The sequence below is a fragment of the Dermacentor andersoni genome, chromosome 4 (genome assembly GCF_023375885.2).
Source record: "Dermacentor andersoni chromosome 4, qqDerAnde1_hic_scaffold, whole genome shotgun sequence".
NCBI lineage: Eukaryota > Metazoa > Arthropoda > Arachnida > Ixodida > Ixodidae > Dermacentor > Dermacentor andersoni.
The window spans coordinates 150,012,647-150,030,658 of NC_092817.1; the positions used below are offsets into that span (position 1 = coordinate 150,012,647).

Here is an 18,012-nt window from a genome sequence, read left to right on the forward strand (position 1 = left end):
TTATTCTGAGTACAGAAATTTAAAATTGGTTCGTTAATGACCTGCTCTACTATTTTGGAAAAGATTGGGAGAACTGAAATCGGTCTGTAGTGGTTCACGTCATTCCTGTCTCCCCCTTTAAAAACTACCGATACCCGTGCAATCTTTAATTCATCGGGGAATGCGCCAGTGCACAAAATTAAATTGCATATGTGTGACATCACTTTACAAATATGCAGCGCCACAGCTTTTATAGGTTCTGCCTTTATGTCATCCACACCACATGCTGTGGAATTCTTTAGAAATAAGCTACTTATTTCAGCCTCATCTGTTGGTGCAAGAAATAGCGATCTGCTCATACTACATGGAATATAAGACCTGTAACTTGGGCTATCAGCATCAAACGCATCAGACGCGCCACATTGTAAGAAATGCTGATTAAACTTATCGGCCAGCGCAGTCCCTGTGAAAGATACGCCTTTATCCATAACTTCAAAAGCAGGATTACGGTCACTGTTCGGAAGCAGATCATTCAATGTTTTCCAAACTTTTTTTAGATCATTAAGAATACGAGTGAACTTATTCTCATAGTACCTCTCTCTTGCCAGCTTTATATCACGGCCCAATTTATTTCTCATTTTTTTGTAGTTCATTAAGTACTCTGGTTGCTTGTCTTTATAAAAGTAGCGAATAGTCTATCACGTTCCTTTATGCGTTTTAGAAGGGCGGTGTCAACCCACGGTTTCGTGCATTTCTTGCTTCTTGTAGCTTCTCTGAAAGGGAAAGCTTTGTAATAAAGGTCTTTGATTACGCCGAGAAAGCGAGTGAATGCCTTGACAGGATCCGTCAATGCGTATATTTCGGACCATTCCACATTGCTGACTGACGCTTCAAAATCAGCAATCGTGTTCTTGGTTATCAATCGGTACTGTGAGCGTGTGTCATTTGTGAGCTGTCGGTACACTTTCGTCTCACGTGTAAAAAACAGGAAAATAGGCATGTGATCGCTTACATCAGAGATGAGGACACCCGACACTAATCCAATTAATCACGTTGTAAACACAAGTCAAGTAGGCTTTCGGAATTGTTCGTCACCCTGGTTGGAACATTAATAACATTTTCGTAGCCAAACGATAAAAAAAACATCCAGAAACGCTTGTTTGGATCGGTCCATTGAAAGCAGGTTAATATTAATATCACCCGTTACAATGAGGGGAGTGCCAAGCTGTGTACAAAAATCCAACATACATTCAGTGAAATCTAATAACATGGATACAACACCGGATGGAGGCCTGTAAATAACCACAAATATAGTATTCGCCCACTTGATCATGAGAGATTCATAGTGCTCGTGTATCACAGAAAACTCAGAAATTACATCAAAGCATAGATCGTGTTTTACATAAATAGCGACACCACCCCGTTTCTTATGTTTTCGGGACAGTGAAGAACACTTATAGCCTGAGAAGTGTACAGCGTCGTATTCGTCGCGGAACCAAGTCTCAGAGAACGCTAAAATATTAAATTCATGCTGTATTTCATGTAGAAGCATGCAGACAGATTCGTGTTTGCTTCTTGAACTTTGTGCGTTCAAATGAAACAAAGACATCTGATTTCTATCACGTAACTCTCTGCTCTGTCTGAAGGAAAGCTTGTCGTAGTACTTGCTTTCCTGAAACGTGCATGACCATTTTTGCATTTTGCACTCAATGTATTTGGGCGGATGGAAGCCGTAACCTCGAGCTTGGTTTTTGACACTTTGCTAGTGTAAGACTGTTTTCAGCAACGTGCTCTCGATCATTAAATCTCACCTTTCCCACGCGCGATTTGTATCTCGATAACTACAGTGCCTTCAGTGATTGGCAACAATGCCGCATTTATTGCCCATGTTTTGTCCTATACATTTTCATGGCATTACTCTGCTATATGTTTAGCCAAAGTTGCGTCAGCCTTTTTGAAGAACAACCTTTAAGTACACACCATATGCGTCAACGTTGTTTTTGAAACAAATTTGCGAGCGTATGCGAAAGCGCGGAAAAAAAATGACTTGTTATCTTTTGGGCTCGAAACTCATTCTAGTATTGCCTTACTGTAAGCGTTCCGACTTTGTTCTTAAGGTGAGATGTAAATGTTGCAATGCACATAGGTGTTTAAACTGCGAAAATGACAAATTTTTGCTCTGTCAGTGAGCGAAAAACCTAAATTCCCCCTGTCCGTCACAGCGTACCTTACGTCTCCAGACAACATCGCGGCGCAAGCGGACATGTCACCACCCTGTACGGAGAAGCGTGGTATTAAGGTGCCCCAGATTACTGTTGTGCAAGCTGCCATGGCGACGGCAGCGTGCGAAGCGGGCAATGACGTCAGAAGCTTTTCATGTATAAAGGAACCAGCCTTGCAACTGATTTCATTGTTGTTGCAGCACCGCTATGGGTAGGCAACGCATAGTTAGGACTTCCGAGGAGTATATAGCGTGAATACGAGGAGCGGCAAAGGGAAAAGAAACGGCCATACGACCAACGGCGGCGTGCTACCAAAATTGATGAACCTCGTTCCCAAGAGGCTCATCGCAAGCATACATACGCCCCCCCCCCCCCCCCCCCCCCTCAGCAGTTAAAAGAGTGGTTCTCAACAGCTTCGCTGGACATCCGCTTTTGCAGGGCCGGGAGGGCGACTAAATCTTTGTAAACTTTTTGAGCTTTCGTACGTACGCCTGGCCGATAGCCTCCCCATCAGGGAGTTCAATAAGTACCTTACCAAGAACTAGCGCTAGGGGTGCTGCGCATGCGTGAAACGCACATTGGATGTGAGCTATCTCATATACTGCTTTTGTGCTCTTTCGCAGGCTCACCCGATGGGTTGACCCGACTTTGGGTCCCATAGCTATTTATAAAGCTCCTCGATGTATTCTCCAACTTCATCTCCCATATTTGGCTCGCTATGCCTACCTCATACAACGTCCGCTAACTTCCATAGATATAGGGTACCGCCAAAGTAGAAATAGCAATACAGTTGCGCTTCGAGACGGGCGTCCCACTGCTTACCTCGACTCGTTGGGCAGCCGGCGTAGGCTCATTTCGAACCAGAAGGGTACGCCCCAGTTGATTAGCAGGTCGAGGACCACGTAGAGCGCATGGCGACCAGAAGAGCCGTACTCGGGCCACAGGAGGCCTCGTTCCCGCATGAACGCCGCCAGATGGGCGACGTCGTTTTTGTCCGGGTTCATGCAGGCACGGTAAAGGGAAAACGCCGCTGCGAGGTGAGGAGACGGTTAGCCCCCTCAAGCTCACATGGGCTGGCTCCGAATCACTTTGCCGATCACACTTCGTTTCACGCGTGCATAGGACGGCATAGAGGTGTTTTAGCTAGGTTCTGCCGACCGTATCAAAAGAAAGAAAGAAAAAGGTGTGCATGCGATACACGAATGAAACCAAACCACTATTGTCGACTGCCCTCTTCAGCAACGCAGGGTAATATTTACTATGCGCTTAATTCATTGATTCACAATAGGTAATTATCCAGCGTTTAAGCATTGCTTAAACGCAGCTCGATACCGTCAATGCAGAAGCTGTATAGTGTATTGAGAAACACCTAACTGAATTATATTTCTTCTGAACATAAGTGCTGATGCTCTTGTTTCAGGGCTCTAAAGAAAGCGCGCGAAATCAGAAAATGTATCTATGAGTCGGTAACTGCACGCAGCTGAAGGAGCGCGCGTCGACTAAACCCTACCGGGAACCAAGCACAATGATCAACAGCCCCATATTGAAAGTTATCTGCGATGGGGACAGAGTGCGCTGAGTGCTGATAGTTTCGTATGCGCTGTGTTCTCGCCGCATGGTTCGCCTTGAAGAAAAATCCAGGACATGTTAATTCGCTCGCTGCCGCTGCCGCGCTTCCTCGCTCCAGCGTTTCGACAGCCAGTGTGCGCTGTCATCGAGTAAGATGTGTCCATGTTGCTTGTGCGCGCGCCTCACCATGCTTCTTAACTTAGTTGGTAAGCGAATGTTCAAAAGATTATACGACCGGTAAAACTACTATCCTTACTTCATATAGCTCTTTCCTAATTTTCTATCGCAGTCGATGCTAAGACGTCCGGGAGACAACGCGACTTTTTTCATTATACAACCAATAGCAGCTGTAACTGGAAGGCTTCTTCACACCATAATGCGGAAGTATAAGTGCGGCCTCTACAACCTGTCTGCATATTTCCCCGCTTCAAGATAACGATGCAACCTCGTCTTTCGTGCCTATAGAACGTCGGTCACCCTATCTCCGTCAACGAAATTGACTACAGAGAGACACGAAAAAATCCCTCAACAGGAATCTTTGCTCACATGTCGTTAAAGTAAACATGAACTATGCATGGCAAGACTTCAAGTGAATCGCCGGACGTGTTTGGGATTAAATTCCTCCTGCACAATCCGCCGCTCGATCTCTATAGTGGCAGCGGAGAAACTGTCTGCTTCGGATGCATGCTATGGCACAGCGTTTTTGCGTCGCATTCTAGCAACTCCGTTTCCCCTTTCGACTTCAGCGTGTCGCGGCCAGGGACTTCGACTGGCAACCGCATTGCGTGTTTGAATTTGAACTCTCCGTTTACCGTCAATCGTGCACCTATGAACCAGCCGTTGAGCATCGGCTTGTCGCGACTTCGATTCTAGCTGCCTCAAGTCACTGGCGCTTTCTCGCACGCGCCGTTTCACGGTGCGCAAACTATAGTGTCATTTTGCCACATGAATTCCTCGTATTACAGGCGGCGTAAACCGCGTTTACATGGTTTCAGCAGTAGAGTAGGGCGTTCCCCAGCTTATCCATGATACGCGATGGCATTTAAATGTGGTAGAGTGCGTCGAGGCGCGTGCTCTGCGCTGATGGGCGCACATCGAGGCACCATATGGCGCTCCGGTAAACCCCTCCTTACGCTACTGCGCCATACGCAAGCTGTGGCCGGCGAGCGCAGAACACACCTCAGCAACGGTCTCGCGTTCCCCCCCCCCCCCCCCCCTTTCTCCCTTATTGTGGTGCGCAAGCGTTTACATGCGTTCTTTCAGACCAGCGCACAACACAACGACAATGAAAGACGTGTACAAAGCCGGTGTACAGTAAAGAAATGAGCATGCCAAAACCTTACCTTTTCAACGCGTATATGCAGGATTTAAGGGGCCTACACTTCGCGTGCTACCCTTTAGCAGCGTAATGCGATTCGTGTTTTATAGTCACGATGAGATAAAAATGCGCTGAGCTGCAGCCGCATACGTCCAAATGCGACTGCATTTGTTTAACGGCGTAACTTAATTGCGTTCGAGAAGTTGCAGACCACTGACCTTCGGGTGTTGTTTTGGTCTCGAGGAAGGTGGCGCCGCGCTTGTACCACTGGCGCATCATGTCGGTGTCAGTGTCCGTGGTCAGGTCGCTGTCCCACTTCAAGCGACTGCAGACGTGCGCCTGGATGTCGCGGCAGGGGTCGACGCTCCGGTTCAGTTGGCTCAGCACAGATGTCGCCAGCAAGTCGCATGCCACGCTGTGGCACCAGGCGGCGCGTGCCAGCTCTCCGGATGCCGCGGTGCCTCGGAACACGAAGTACACCACCAGCGAGGCCACCAGTGCAACGGTTCCGAGCGCAGCGCACAGGACGAAAGTCTCGAGGCGGACCGCACGGCGCAGGAGCCGCTCCGTCCTGGGGCTGCGACCGCGCGCGCCTTCCCTCGCCTGCGTTGTTGACAGGCAGCAATCTTGCTCGCACTCATTTGGCTGTGCTCGCGTTAATACATTTGCTAAAGAATCACGCGTAGCGCGAACGACCCGCAAGCGGTCGTGCAGTTAAAGTGAGTACTACGATTCCACGCGACTCCGAACACATGAACTGAACGGCTGAAGGAAAGAACCAGCTACAGCTCAGTTGAATACTAGTATTCTGAAGTCCTACATACTTTCGATGAAGCAAATGAAGCCATTGAGATTGCGCTGCCGACTGTACAGACGCTTTACTGCAACCAGTTCGTGCAGCTGAAACCAGATGGCGTCATCAGACTGGTTTGCGCCAGCGTCCATAGGTGGCCTCGTGTAAGGCCGACGTTCAGGGCGAGCGGCAGGCCGTGCGCAGCATTTATATCGCTATTTGAGGACACAGCGCGGTATGTTAAGTGATTTAGGGCAAGTTAAGAAAAAATAACGTGCACTGTTCTTTGTCGCAGAAGCATTGAAGGGATTGAGAGGGGGCTGTACAATTGTATGGCTGTATAACACAGACGAGGAGGTGCTAGTTGAGTTCGGTGCTAAATGGACGCGCACTCAAGCTATGGTGGTATCCGCAAATCCTGTGAAACATGAACTCCTAGTTACGAAGCTGGTATATGCAGCTGTTATTTAGGGCTCGTATTCTGAAAAAAAAATTCTTAGCTTAGAACTGTTCTTAAGAGCAGACGTCAGCTAATCCTGTTGTTGGACATTTCATTAGTGATGGCCGACAGCCAGTGCGAAACAACATTTACAAACGAAAAGCTTTCTGAACTCGGTCCCGGATTTCTGCGCCGTGCGACTCACCAGGGAACGCAGTCGCTGCACGACCTCGTCACTCAGAAACGATTGGCTTGACACTGTCTTCCGACACGCCAATTCAACGCTGCCTGCCGAGCGGCGTACTCTCCGGGGACCGCCTGGACTTGGTGGCCTCCATCCGTCCGGATATTCATCCTGGTGAACCACTCCTCCTTCACGCTCGGTGGCCTGCCCAATCGCTTCAGTTGACCGTGACGGCATCTGTGACTTGGTCTCGGCCGGCCAGGGACTCTGGGGACGATCAGAGCTGTCGCCTTTTCTTCTTCTTCTTCTGCTTCTTCTAGAAATGTCTCTTCTTCTTCCGCACGAAGTCACTTTCGTGCCAGAGTTTGGTGATGTAACAAAAACAAGGGAAGATATAACCACAGCAGGGCATTGATCGAAGGAACACGTACAAATTGTGATGTCAATTTACGGTACATAATATAATTTAACGATGAAGAACCGCCGGTCAGACAGACGTATTTAATTTCTAAATTAGTCAGCTGTGCTGTTGCCGAGTATATGTGGTCTGGATAAAAGAGTTTCTTGCTAGTAGTCACTTCTTTTGTCTAAGGTATGGGGTGACTTTGGGTACATGTACACAGATGAGAGGTATACCGCAGGGATCAATTCTTTGTCCGCCTGCGCTTATTATTTTGTTATTTGATGTCCCAGTTCATCAGGGTGTTTAACGCCTGTCTTGTTTCCAAATGGTGGCGCATACCCAGTACGGGGGATTCGCCAAGAAGCAAGTGTTTTCAAGTATGTTCAGAACTAAAACAAAAACTAAATATTCGACGCCGATCGTGTGTTAAAGAATTATAATTTAGAAATGAGAAAGTACTGGAAAGAATTTTGAGATAAAACAATTAACAAATGAAGTGAAATAGAAGAAATCGTAGATAATTTTAGAAATTCAGCAAGGTACTCTTTTTTGTCTCACTAATAAAATTGCGAAGTGCGAGAAATGCATCCCTGTGGCTATATACCAGTGAAGTCGCCCCAAAAGAAAGAATTGTTCGCCAGGTTATAGCGACAGCGCGAGTTGTCGAAATGAAATTTCCAAGCGTTTTCTTTTTTTTTTAGAAAAATCGGCGGCACAAGACAAATAATGCTCAATAGATTCAAGTTAATTGCAAAAAGAGCATAGAGAGTACACAGCGAAACCAGACCTGTATAAGTCAAAATTCAGAGGCGGTATACGACATCTCAATTTTGTAAAAGAAACTTCCAATCGCCTTGAAGGGCACCAATTATTATTCCACGGGAAACAAAAAAGGTGGAACTCGGAAGACGATGTCAGAATGGATTTCGCGGAATATTGAGGTATGTAGAAATGTCTGTACTGTCCGCGTTTACATCAGCTGACTTCGGCAAAACATATATGACAAGGCAGTGAGGGATTATCTAGCGAGTGAATAGGCCATTTCTTTCAAGTGCAACCCACGATGTCCCCGTACCCAAAGCAAGTATAGATGCCGTAAGTTCGGAGGAACAATAGCACAAAACGTTCGCAAAATTCTTGAATTTGAAGATACAGTAAGTGTTGTGCATATAGACGGCGAGTCCGTCACAATACCAGCTAATGAGCCATTTTGGGGAAGCTTTCGTAATGAGAATGCAATTGCTAATAACTCTGCCTGAAATACGGGTGCCAAATCTAGAAGGCGAAGAGAGTAAGACTGTCGAAGAAATTCAAAAAACGTCCCCACTCCTGCCTTCTCACCGCACGCAGAAGTGTCAGTGGCTCTTATATTGTCAGTGTTGGCTGTTATGTTGGCTGGTGTAGGTAGTGTTGTAACATATTAATTAATTGTCTGCTAGGCAATAGTTTAAGCATGATTTGGAAATATGTCTTCGAACTCAATTTTGTGGTCTGTAAAGGTTTTGTTCGAATGGCAAATTTTACGTATGGACACATTCATTTGTTATAACTGTGCTTGCACAAATATTACCTGAGGGCTGCATAATCTCGACCACGATACGACGAAAAATTCAGACGATTCAGTGGTAAATATTGGGTACGTCTCCTTAAAAAATCATAATTAAAAGAATGTATATAATCAGTAACGTATCCCAGCGTAGTCCAGAGCGACGGTGACTGAGCCGGCGGAGCATATAGCTACGGCTCGTTCTGCCTTTGTTGTAATATGTTGAATGTGACCGCGGCATGCGAGCTTTTCATCGCATTTAAGACCACGGTACATGACTAAGTCAACTTAATGATTTCCTGCCCGCGTTGTAGAGATATACGCACCTATGCAGTTAACGGAAAGACTAGTGCTGCACGTTTACTAACATTTAACGACTTGCATAACTCATCTAGCCATGTCTCAAGCCTTCCTAAGTAATTATGCAATGACGTGTGCAGTCAGTGTATGTTATGTTAGTTGCGGATGTAAAAAAAGTTAGCGACGCTTCACCTGGTGAACGCGGCTGACGTGCGCAAGCGTACGGGCGCCCATGCTCCGTTTCATACATAGCAGTCAACGCTGTGGAAGCTACGCAACAAGTTAGGTCAAGAAAAGTTATCACTCCGTGCGTTCCGTCCATGCTTTGCTGCGAGCTAACAGCGTTCGCTCACGCGAGCATGCACGGGAGGTTCCTCGCGACGGGTTGCAAATGAAAAACCCGAGAAGAACTACAAAACTAAAAATTATATATAAAAGCATTATATAGCAGCCGCATAATACGGTGCGTTTGTTTCTGAGGATTAAAACTTGTTCCGTTCAATGCAGAGCCTATATAAAGAACAGTTACCTACAATTGCGGTCAGAAAAGATCGAACTACATCCAAGTGCGAACAAAGCCACTGCAGGAAGTCTCTCTAGCCTCCAGAGTGTTGACTGCTACCTACGGAATGGAGTAATACGGAATACGCTCCGCATCGCAGAGCGTATTCAAGACAGGGCCCGCGCGGCCGTGTCATACGCAGCAGCCGCCGGTGTAGAACGCCGCGTTGTAAACGTTCGCTTCTTATCTAAATTACCTAGTATAGTGTCAGAGCCCAAAGACAAACATGAACACTTCACACTCGATCACCGCGGAGGCTCGCTGTCAAAAACGCTGGCGTGAGGAATCGCGGCAGAAGCAGCGACCTAAGTCACCTTCGGTCTCTCTATCGCTTAAACGCAAACTGAGTGGCGAGAACACAGCGCGCGCAAAGCCACGAGCCGTCGACCTACCTATATTGTGCCCTCTAACCAGACAGCTCGCTCTAACCAGACAGAGGCCTCCGCGTGTCAGGGGGTATAAGATCGGCGGACAGCCAATTTTTTATGCGAACACTCCCTGGCCCGCTTCGGCCTCAGCGGCGCCAACCCACGGGCCGCCCTGCTTCCAGCTATGATCCCCCCGTTACCGCTTGGGTGCCCCGGAGATCTTGCGCCACCTGCTTTAATATAACCTCAGGTGCTCTCGTGAGGCCTCCGTTTGCCGGTTACATGTACCTTCCTGGAGCAGCGCTTGTAAAAAATGCAATCTATCGTCGGCACTAAAAAAGCGACCCGCGACTTGTACAACACCAGTCAGAACCTTGGCCTTCAGACAAAACGATCACCAAATGGGGCGTCCGTGCCCACTGGCTCACCGCGTGGGCAGCCAGCGGCGGAGCGTAAACTGGACCGCACTCCGCAATGCCGGCATGCCTAGGGGACAAACGCATACAACCCGCGTTAAGAAACCTCCTCCGATGTGCCTAGGCAGCCTCACATATTCAAGGAGCAAAGGCCCCCAGATTTTCTCTCTCGCACGCGCTCTTACTCGCGCCTGCGCAGAAACGTCGAGAGCCGTGAAAAGCGGCGCGATCCGCTGTACCTACTAGCAATTGTAAAAACGCAACCCGGAACCTATGCATCGCAAAGAATACCTGTAGCAACTGCCAGAGGAGGTCAACCCGGCGCGCCAGTGCCTACTCTCCTCCTCCGCGACGCTTCGCCTCTTTTCTCCATCCCCAATTCACTCAACGTTACCCACACGTTCTTCTAGGTGGCGTTACTCGGCCACGCGCTCAGCAAAGCTCAGCGAGCTCCTTCGTACTTTCGCCGGCGGCGATTCTCTTCACCTCCAGGCGCCTTCCTCGTTCGCTTGTTTCGTTGCTTCAGACAGACACCACCTAATCTAGGAGCTGGCCAGCAAAAATGCGATTTCAACCGCATAAACATAAACGTGTACTTCCCTATACAGAGCAATTATGAATAGCAGTATGTTAAACAAAACAGAAAAAAGGAAGTCACCCTGTGCCACACCTCTTCTCTGCTTGTATTTAGACGTCGAAATACCGCGTCGAAATAACTCTCCCTGTCGCTTTCATAAATTCATACATCCAAGTGGTTATATACTTCGGTAAATTCGTAGAGTGAAGTTTATTGAATGTAATAAAATATTCTACAGAGTCGTATTCTTTTGCTACGTCTAGCATCACCAAAGCTGCGCACTCTCGTTTGCGGCAAACAAGTTTAATGCGATGTCTACATCTGCATGGGCGCACCATATGGAGTGCCCTGGACGAAATCCAATCTGACAAGGTATGAAAAGTGTGACATCCTGCATAAAATTTGCTATACGGCCATGAACAAACCTTTCTATAAATATTACGACATTGTAAATAAGAGAAACTCGACATGTTTTCTAGCTCAAGTGTAACTGCTTTTTTCTTCAACAGTGGAATAACTTTAGCTACCCTCCACTCTCTTCAAACCCAGGAACTTCTGAGCGAAAAATTTACTACATTTAGTAGGTTCTCGGGTACATAATCAAACGAAACATTTAGCATTCCAGGCCTCTGGGGCTGACGTCGGTAGTGATCTAATAATCCCCGCAAGCTCTGGCGATGTTACTTCTACAAAGTCGTCTCGCGAGGGAGGTTTCAATAGCCCTGTCGGCAATTTATTCGTGAAAGGTCACGAAAGTCCGATCACTTTCTCAAGTGACTTTGATAATTGTTTTGTTGATAGTACGACAGACTTGATATTCACAGTCGCCGGTATAACATTACGGGATCGAATAAAGGGCTTTTTTATTACTCGACTTTGATAGGTATGTGTAGTGCTTTGAATCTTAAATGTCCTTAGCATTTGAGACCGTTCGCTTAAATGTAGCAGCTACATATGTATAATCGGCCCAATTAACAGGACATCGGTTATATAAAAGCTTTTTCCATGAACCTTTCGATGTCCAAAACCTCGCTTGCAGTCACAATTCCACCATGGACAATATTATCCACCCTTAGTCGACGGTAAGACATTTTGAAACTTTTTAAAAATTATTTCTTTAGAATTGGACAAAGGCTCATCCCCTTAATATTCCTCTGCATGCCTTCCTTAGCGTTTAAAACAGATTATTTTTAGCACATTTTTAAATTTGGGATAATTAACGAAAGTGCTCACGTGACTATGTGAGGTAGTTAACGGAGTAATCAGTTTAAAAAATTTCTCCGACAATCACGATACTCTATAATGCGAAATTTAAGTGCAGCTCTATACGTGTTTTCATTTCGCGATACTTGTCTGTGGATAATCGGTCTCGTGCGGCATGTTGCAAATGGAGCTAAGCGTTGCGCCACCTCCCAGACGACGCGCGCTACGGTGGTGCCTACTCGCAGCCACCGTCACTGCACTATATATATACTTTTCATCTCACGCTTTTTCACACGCTCACACTTTCGGCCTCATGGTTCCGCTAGGTGCCACTGCACCCTCCTCTCTACTTTCCTCCTCGCGCCTCTTCTCTCTCTCTCTCTCGCCACTTTTATCCTCCCCCGCTTCGCGCCGCTTTCGCTCTCATGTTTCGCTGTGATCGCTCGCTCGGTTACGCAGGGAACGCCGACGCTCGCCGCAGGAACGGGCGAATAAGAGCTGAGCTCCAAAATTATAGGTAGGTGATCACTGTTAGTACAGGAGTCAACATTGTCTCAGGAGGTGACAGCAGTGCTTGAGCTAGCAAACTTAAGATCTTGGATAGAGCGTGACTGACCTCGAACGAAAGTATGTATTCTCCAATTTAAACAGGGGAAATGATTTGATAAAACCCAATCCCACAAGCGTTTGCCACAAGTATCATTTCGGAAACCCCACGATACATGATGATAATTAAAAATTCGGAAGACGCTTAAGCTTCGCCTTGAAGAATGGAACGCCGATACCATTCAAATATCCCCGACCACTTCTCACGTTTCCCGGCAACTGCAGCTTATGTAACCATAATGTTTGTATGTGGACGCTTCTTGGTACAACTGGAGACGGGCCGTAGCAACAGTAATTGGCAGCGACAGGGGAATGTTGACGAGTGCCTCCCTGCACACGCCCTCGATGGCCAAGGCGGAATGCTTTGCCATTGCCCTGGCGATCAAAGAGCAAGAACGGAGGGAGGAACCACACACGACTATCATCTCCGTCTCGCAGGATGCGTGCCGTTTCTTTCTGAACGGCCGCCTCCCGATAAAAGTTAAAAAAATTTCCTAGGCGGGATATTGACAAACGGATACAAGTTGATCTGGTGTCCGGGACACACAGGCCTGGAGGGAAATGAGAGTGCGGACGCTTTTGCTCGAGGGCTCACGAACCGAGCAGAGCCTCGACAGCACTGTCAATCCCCCCAAACATTCAAGGAGAAGTCAAGCGAGGAGGACAACGACCTATCCCGAATGGCCCCTCGCGAAGTTCTTGCTCACCAGCGCGGCACGCGACAAAAATACAGCGGCCCCCACAAATCATTAGAAGCGGAGGACGCCATAGACTCTCCGCAGAATTCAAACGGGGGTCTTTCCAAATCTAGAAAGATTAAACAAAATTTCCCCAACGCCATATGGGCACACCTGTGCGTGGTGTGGCGGCTCGTCATCGCTATGTCACATTTCGTGGGGCTGCCAAAATAGACCACCGAATTTAAATACCTTTTTAGGTAAATTTCAATTATCGAACACTTTGGAGCAATGGGAGGCACAACTCGTCAGCTCTGACCCTGAGGTGCAGCTTGAGCTTTTGGATCACGTCAGGCAGGCGGCAGCAGCCAGTGGAGCCCTCGACTTGGGGCCCCACCGATCGAGCTCATAACCGTTCATCCCAACCCCTTTCAATAAAGTTATTCCTTCCTAGCGGCAAACGCTGACGCTGAATGCTATCTATGCACGAAGGCGAGCGTTCTGTTGGAAGCGCGTGTGCCGATCTTCTGTTATGGTTTTAGACTTCAAATATTTCAGTCTGAGAAGACTTCAAATAAAATACATGCGCTATCACTGTTTTGTTTCATGACATTTACTTGTGGGCTGTCATTGTCAACTTTCCGAGGAATAACTTTGTGAAGAATGCAAGGTATGAGCGATTTTAGTGATAGAAGAACTTTAGTGCCGTGTAGAATATATAGGGCAACTGTCGCTCACAGGACGGCCGACGCCGGGCGCCGACACAGAATTTTCTGCGACGCGAGGCCCTTAACGCTATCTTGTTAAAATAACCTACTTGTATGACGTTCTTCTGACTACAAGCAATAGATGTTGCGGTGACCCTCGACATTCACGTGTCCCCTGATATTGTTTTCCCTGCATCGCTTCCATCTCCTGTAATACGGCTTCGCCGCTTGGTTTCGCGCCGGCGGCGGACGTTGTGGTTGCTGACTAGTACAAGAGAGAACGCGAGTGTTGTGCTCCTGACGCCACGTAACAGCGGGGTTGCTCGGGCTGTCTGGGGTCGGTGAGCGGCGTGGACGTTTCGCGCGCTCGCCCACCGTTCGAAGGACCGTCCCAAGAAAGGCTTAGGAGCAGGACACTGGAAGGGGCGAACACGATCGTTCAAACGCGCCACCGTTCGCGTGACCGTACGCGCGAACGATTAGGCGTTGCTGACACGAACTTGGTGTCCAGTATGGGAGCAAACAGATTCGCTCACTGTCAGGTCGCTGTGCGTCGCACTTCCTCAATTCGTCCTGCACCCAACGGCATGTTCTGTGGACAGTAATTCGGCTAGCAGGCATTAGTGTATGAAAGGTGGAATAAATGCCCTTGTGTTTGCACTACATCCGTTGTCGTTCCTATGTTCGCAAGGGCACGTCTGAAATTCCACAAATGGCTGCCCAACTTGGGTCTCTTGGGGCATAAGACGATAGTTGCGACGGTTTTTCTCAGTTCGAGACATTTGTTTGAACCGAAGCGTATAGGCATGGATTTTGATCGCAAGCGTCGGCAGCGTGCTTTCTTGAGCGAGGCGACGGTTGCTGGATAGCGTGTTTGAACTTTTCAACATGCTAAGCCTTTTCGCAAGTATTTTGAAGAACATTCGTCGGGACGAGAACCACATAGTCTGCACCCTGGGACGGCGAGGCTTAGCGCCCGCGGAGCATTCGCATGCCAGAAGCGAGTGAACACGGAAGTCTAGTGGGGGGGCTGAGTGTCTTATATAAAATAGATTCTTCCTTTTGACTCTGAAAGTCGCGGCTATGGGAGAGGGGTGGCCGCGGGCCATGGTTGCCGCTACCTATTGTCTGGCATATACTGCGGTCTGGCATCGGGCGTTCCGAAACCGTGTCGGATGGTGGGCGCCGTCTACTCGGATGCTGTGTGCACCGAGCGGGGCAGGAGTATGACCACCTCACAGAGCTGACGTCTCCTCGCGGCAACCCCCGTTTTGGGTGTTGTTTTTGATGCCGGTTGTATTGTCAGGGTAGCGACTCATCAGGCTTATTTGTTGCCCCACTTCGATAACTTCTCAGACTGTCTCCGGCATACCTGCTATACTATTCGTCAGTGAAATCGCGCAGTGGCTACTATCTGATAGAAGTTGATGAGCGCGATCGTTCATATAATACATTCACCAGACGGCCTGTGTATGAGTTCAAAGTTTTCCCTTACGGCTTGTGTTCTGCGTCCACCATCTTTATGCGAATCACGGACGCTTTCATGAACACTCCTGTACTAAGACGACGTCGTTGTCTTCTCTATGACGTTTGAAGAACACATCCAATAATTTCAAACCGACCTTCAGGCCATTCGTACCATTGGTCTAGCGATGAACATAAAATACTAAAAACTGGCTTGCTTCTAAGAAGCTTCCTTCACATGAAAATGCCACTTCGCCTACAATGAACTCAAATTCATAAACCGGACAAATCCCTCTATTTAGTCAATCTGAGTCCCATCTCCCTCACGTCATGTCTGGGGAAAGTCATCGAACACATTATTCTTCAGTGCCTTACTGCACACTTAGACAAGCATAACTATCTACCACAGACCATGTTTGACTTGCGTGCACGACTGTTCACGCAAGACATTATGCTTCAACTATATCACCAAATTACAGATCCCCATCAAGGCCCTCAACTCGACACACGGGCTATCCTTGGTTTGAATCCTACAAAAGCTTTCGACAGCGTCAACACAACGCCATATTGGAGGCGCTGTCACATTTGCACGTCGGTTTCAACACATACCGCTGTACTGTAGATTTACTGCCTAACCATCGGGGCGCTCAAATCGCACGTCACTTCGCTAGGGAGTAAGGGTACACCGCAAGGGTCAGTACTCTCGCCCATGCTCTTCAACATCGCCCTCGTCAGACTCCCGGAACGTCTCTCTGCCATTCCCCACCTCCATCACAGTCTCCATTCCCCACCTCCATCACACCAAGCGGTGGACCACAGGAGGAAGTGATGGCGAAATTCAAGCAACCCTGCAAGCAGCCATCGATACAGTGATAGCATACATCGAACCACGCGGTTTTTCCTATTCTCTGGCTAAATCCGAACTGCTCATACTCGAGCCTGCTCATCGGCACCGCTGGTGAAAATCTCACTCTCTATCCATCGACCTGGCAGCCCACGGCGCGCCTATCCGTCGCGTTCCTATCCTCCGAGTCCATGCTCCGCATACAGCAAAACCGCAAGAATACTGCAACGATGCACGTAAGCAGTGGAGGGGGGCGGCCCCCCTCCCCCGAATTTAAGCGGTATAACCCCCCTCCCCCCCCCCCCGCCCACGCCACCAATACTCACACACATTCCTAAGGCGCCGCCAAGTCAATGTAGAGACGTGACAGCTATACGGTGGTCAACACATTGCTGCCTTTTTCACTCCTTTTGGATGACGGTATTTATCGGCATCTCCTGGGGTCTGAAAACCAGTTTTCTCGTCGATTCGGTGCCCGCGCGATTGACTCGAGATGCGTTCAGTTGTCGCCATCTATTCAACGGTCACGCGCATGGCTGTTGCTTAGTTCAACCTTCTTTGTTTAGACTGATCCAGAGACCAGGAAAGGAATTCGGTTCGTAGTCAGCTGGTCTGTATGCTCGTGGAACGAGTTGCGACCGGAGAAAACGCCAGTTGAGTTTAGCTTTTCCTTTTGCTTCATTATTTCCTTGAGTGGCGGCTCGCGGCAACGCTGTCAGATCGTCGGAACCATAAACCCGCGACATGGGTTAAATAAGGTGCAAATTAAGATAATGCGAATCGGCGTCAATCATCAAACCCTGCAATAACCCTTAAACCACCAGATTCACCCCTTGCTCACTTCAAAGACGCGAAATTGGCCCCACATGCTCTCCCGGATGCGGACTCCATCGCCAAGTGTTCCGGCGAAGCAATTGCGTCAGCAAGCCTACGATGTTCACCAGTATATACTTAGCCACATAGAAGTGATAAGCAGCACCAGCGATCACTGCTGAATGTGGAGCTTCAACTTCTCGAGGCCTCTCCGAAACCCTCCTACGCTGCTATTTTGGGCCATGCCTAGTTCCTCAACTCCAAAATGATGTCAACTAGAGTAATCACAGCAGTCTCTTCACGGCACTCTCGCCATAAGACTGCGCACCACCCTGCACGTCGTTTGGATGAAAGATCATCGCTCACGATGACTTACCTGCTCTGTCACTCTTGTGTTGACACGACTTGTTGTCACCGTCAACTTACAGCACCTACCCACGAGAGGGGGGGGGGGGGGGGAGGACATGGTTCGCAATGGAAGCATAAGATATCTTGCTTCCTCGCGAGTTATTGGTCAGTACAACCTATATTTAAATAATAGTAATTATAAGTTGTTTTTGTTTTCTTGAAAAGGGGTTATGCCAATTCTGACGAAGATGCTGGATTATGAAAACAATCTGATCTAATGTTAATAAAGTGAAAGAGGCGTTTGATATGGGAACCTCCCTGTAACAACTTGTGCGCTTCTTTCTTTGCTCAACTATTTTCTTCTCCACTTGCTATTTCGCTAACTCAGTCAATCGTGTCAACGACGTTTATTTCTTGCCGCAGTATTAAATCGTTTGCCAATAGTGAACTTCTCCGAATTTTCCTACGCGACAATATTCTTCTTCCATGATCTCACTTTCGGATACAGTCATTTCTTTACACTTAAAACAACTAGTTAAAGAGCGTCTTCTAGGTTATTCAATATTCGGCCTTCTGTCCACTACGGACTTGTTTGCTGATGCGACAGGTCCGCCAGTAGAAGCTGGTAGATTTAACAACAGGCTCATATTGTCCTAAATAAAAGATTCCAGAAA

The 18,012-nt window shown here is 47.9% G+C and overlaps 1 protein-coding gene across 3 annotated transcripts in view; it reads right to left on the bottom strand.

Annotated features, from left to right (window-relative positions):
* Nucleotides 1-7,494, bottom strand: part of LOC126537753 (uncharacterized) — a 60,639-nt gene extending 53,145 nt beyond the window's left edge. For all 3 annotated transcript variants that reach the window (XM_072287943.1, XM_050184841.3, XM_055074528.2), the window contains exons 1-3: nucleotides 6,526-7,494; nucleotides 5,307-5,691; nucleotides 3,024-3,231 (exon numbers count right to left, since the gene is read on the bottom strand). In XM_072287943.1, coding sequence (XP_072144044.1) covers nucleotides 3,024-3,231; nucleotides 5,307-5,691; nucleotides 6,526-6,741 — 809 coding nt within the window. In that variant the 5' untranslated portion in view covers nucleotides 6,742-7,494. The remainder of the gene's footprint in view (nucleotides 1-3,023; nucleotides 3,232-5,306; nucleotides 5,692-6,525) is intronic.
* Between the last annotated feature and the right edge of the window lie 10,518 nt (nucleotides 7,495-18,012).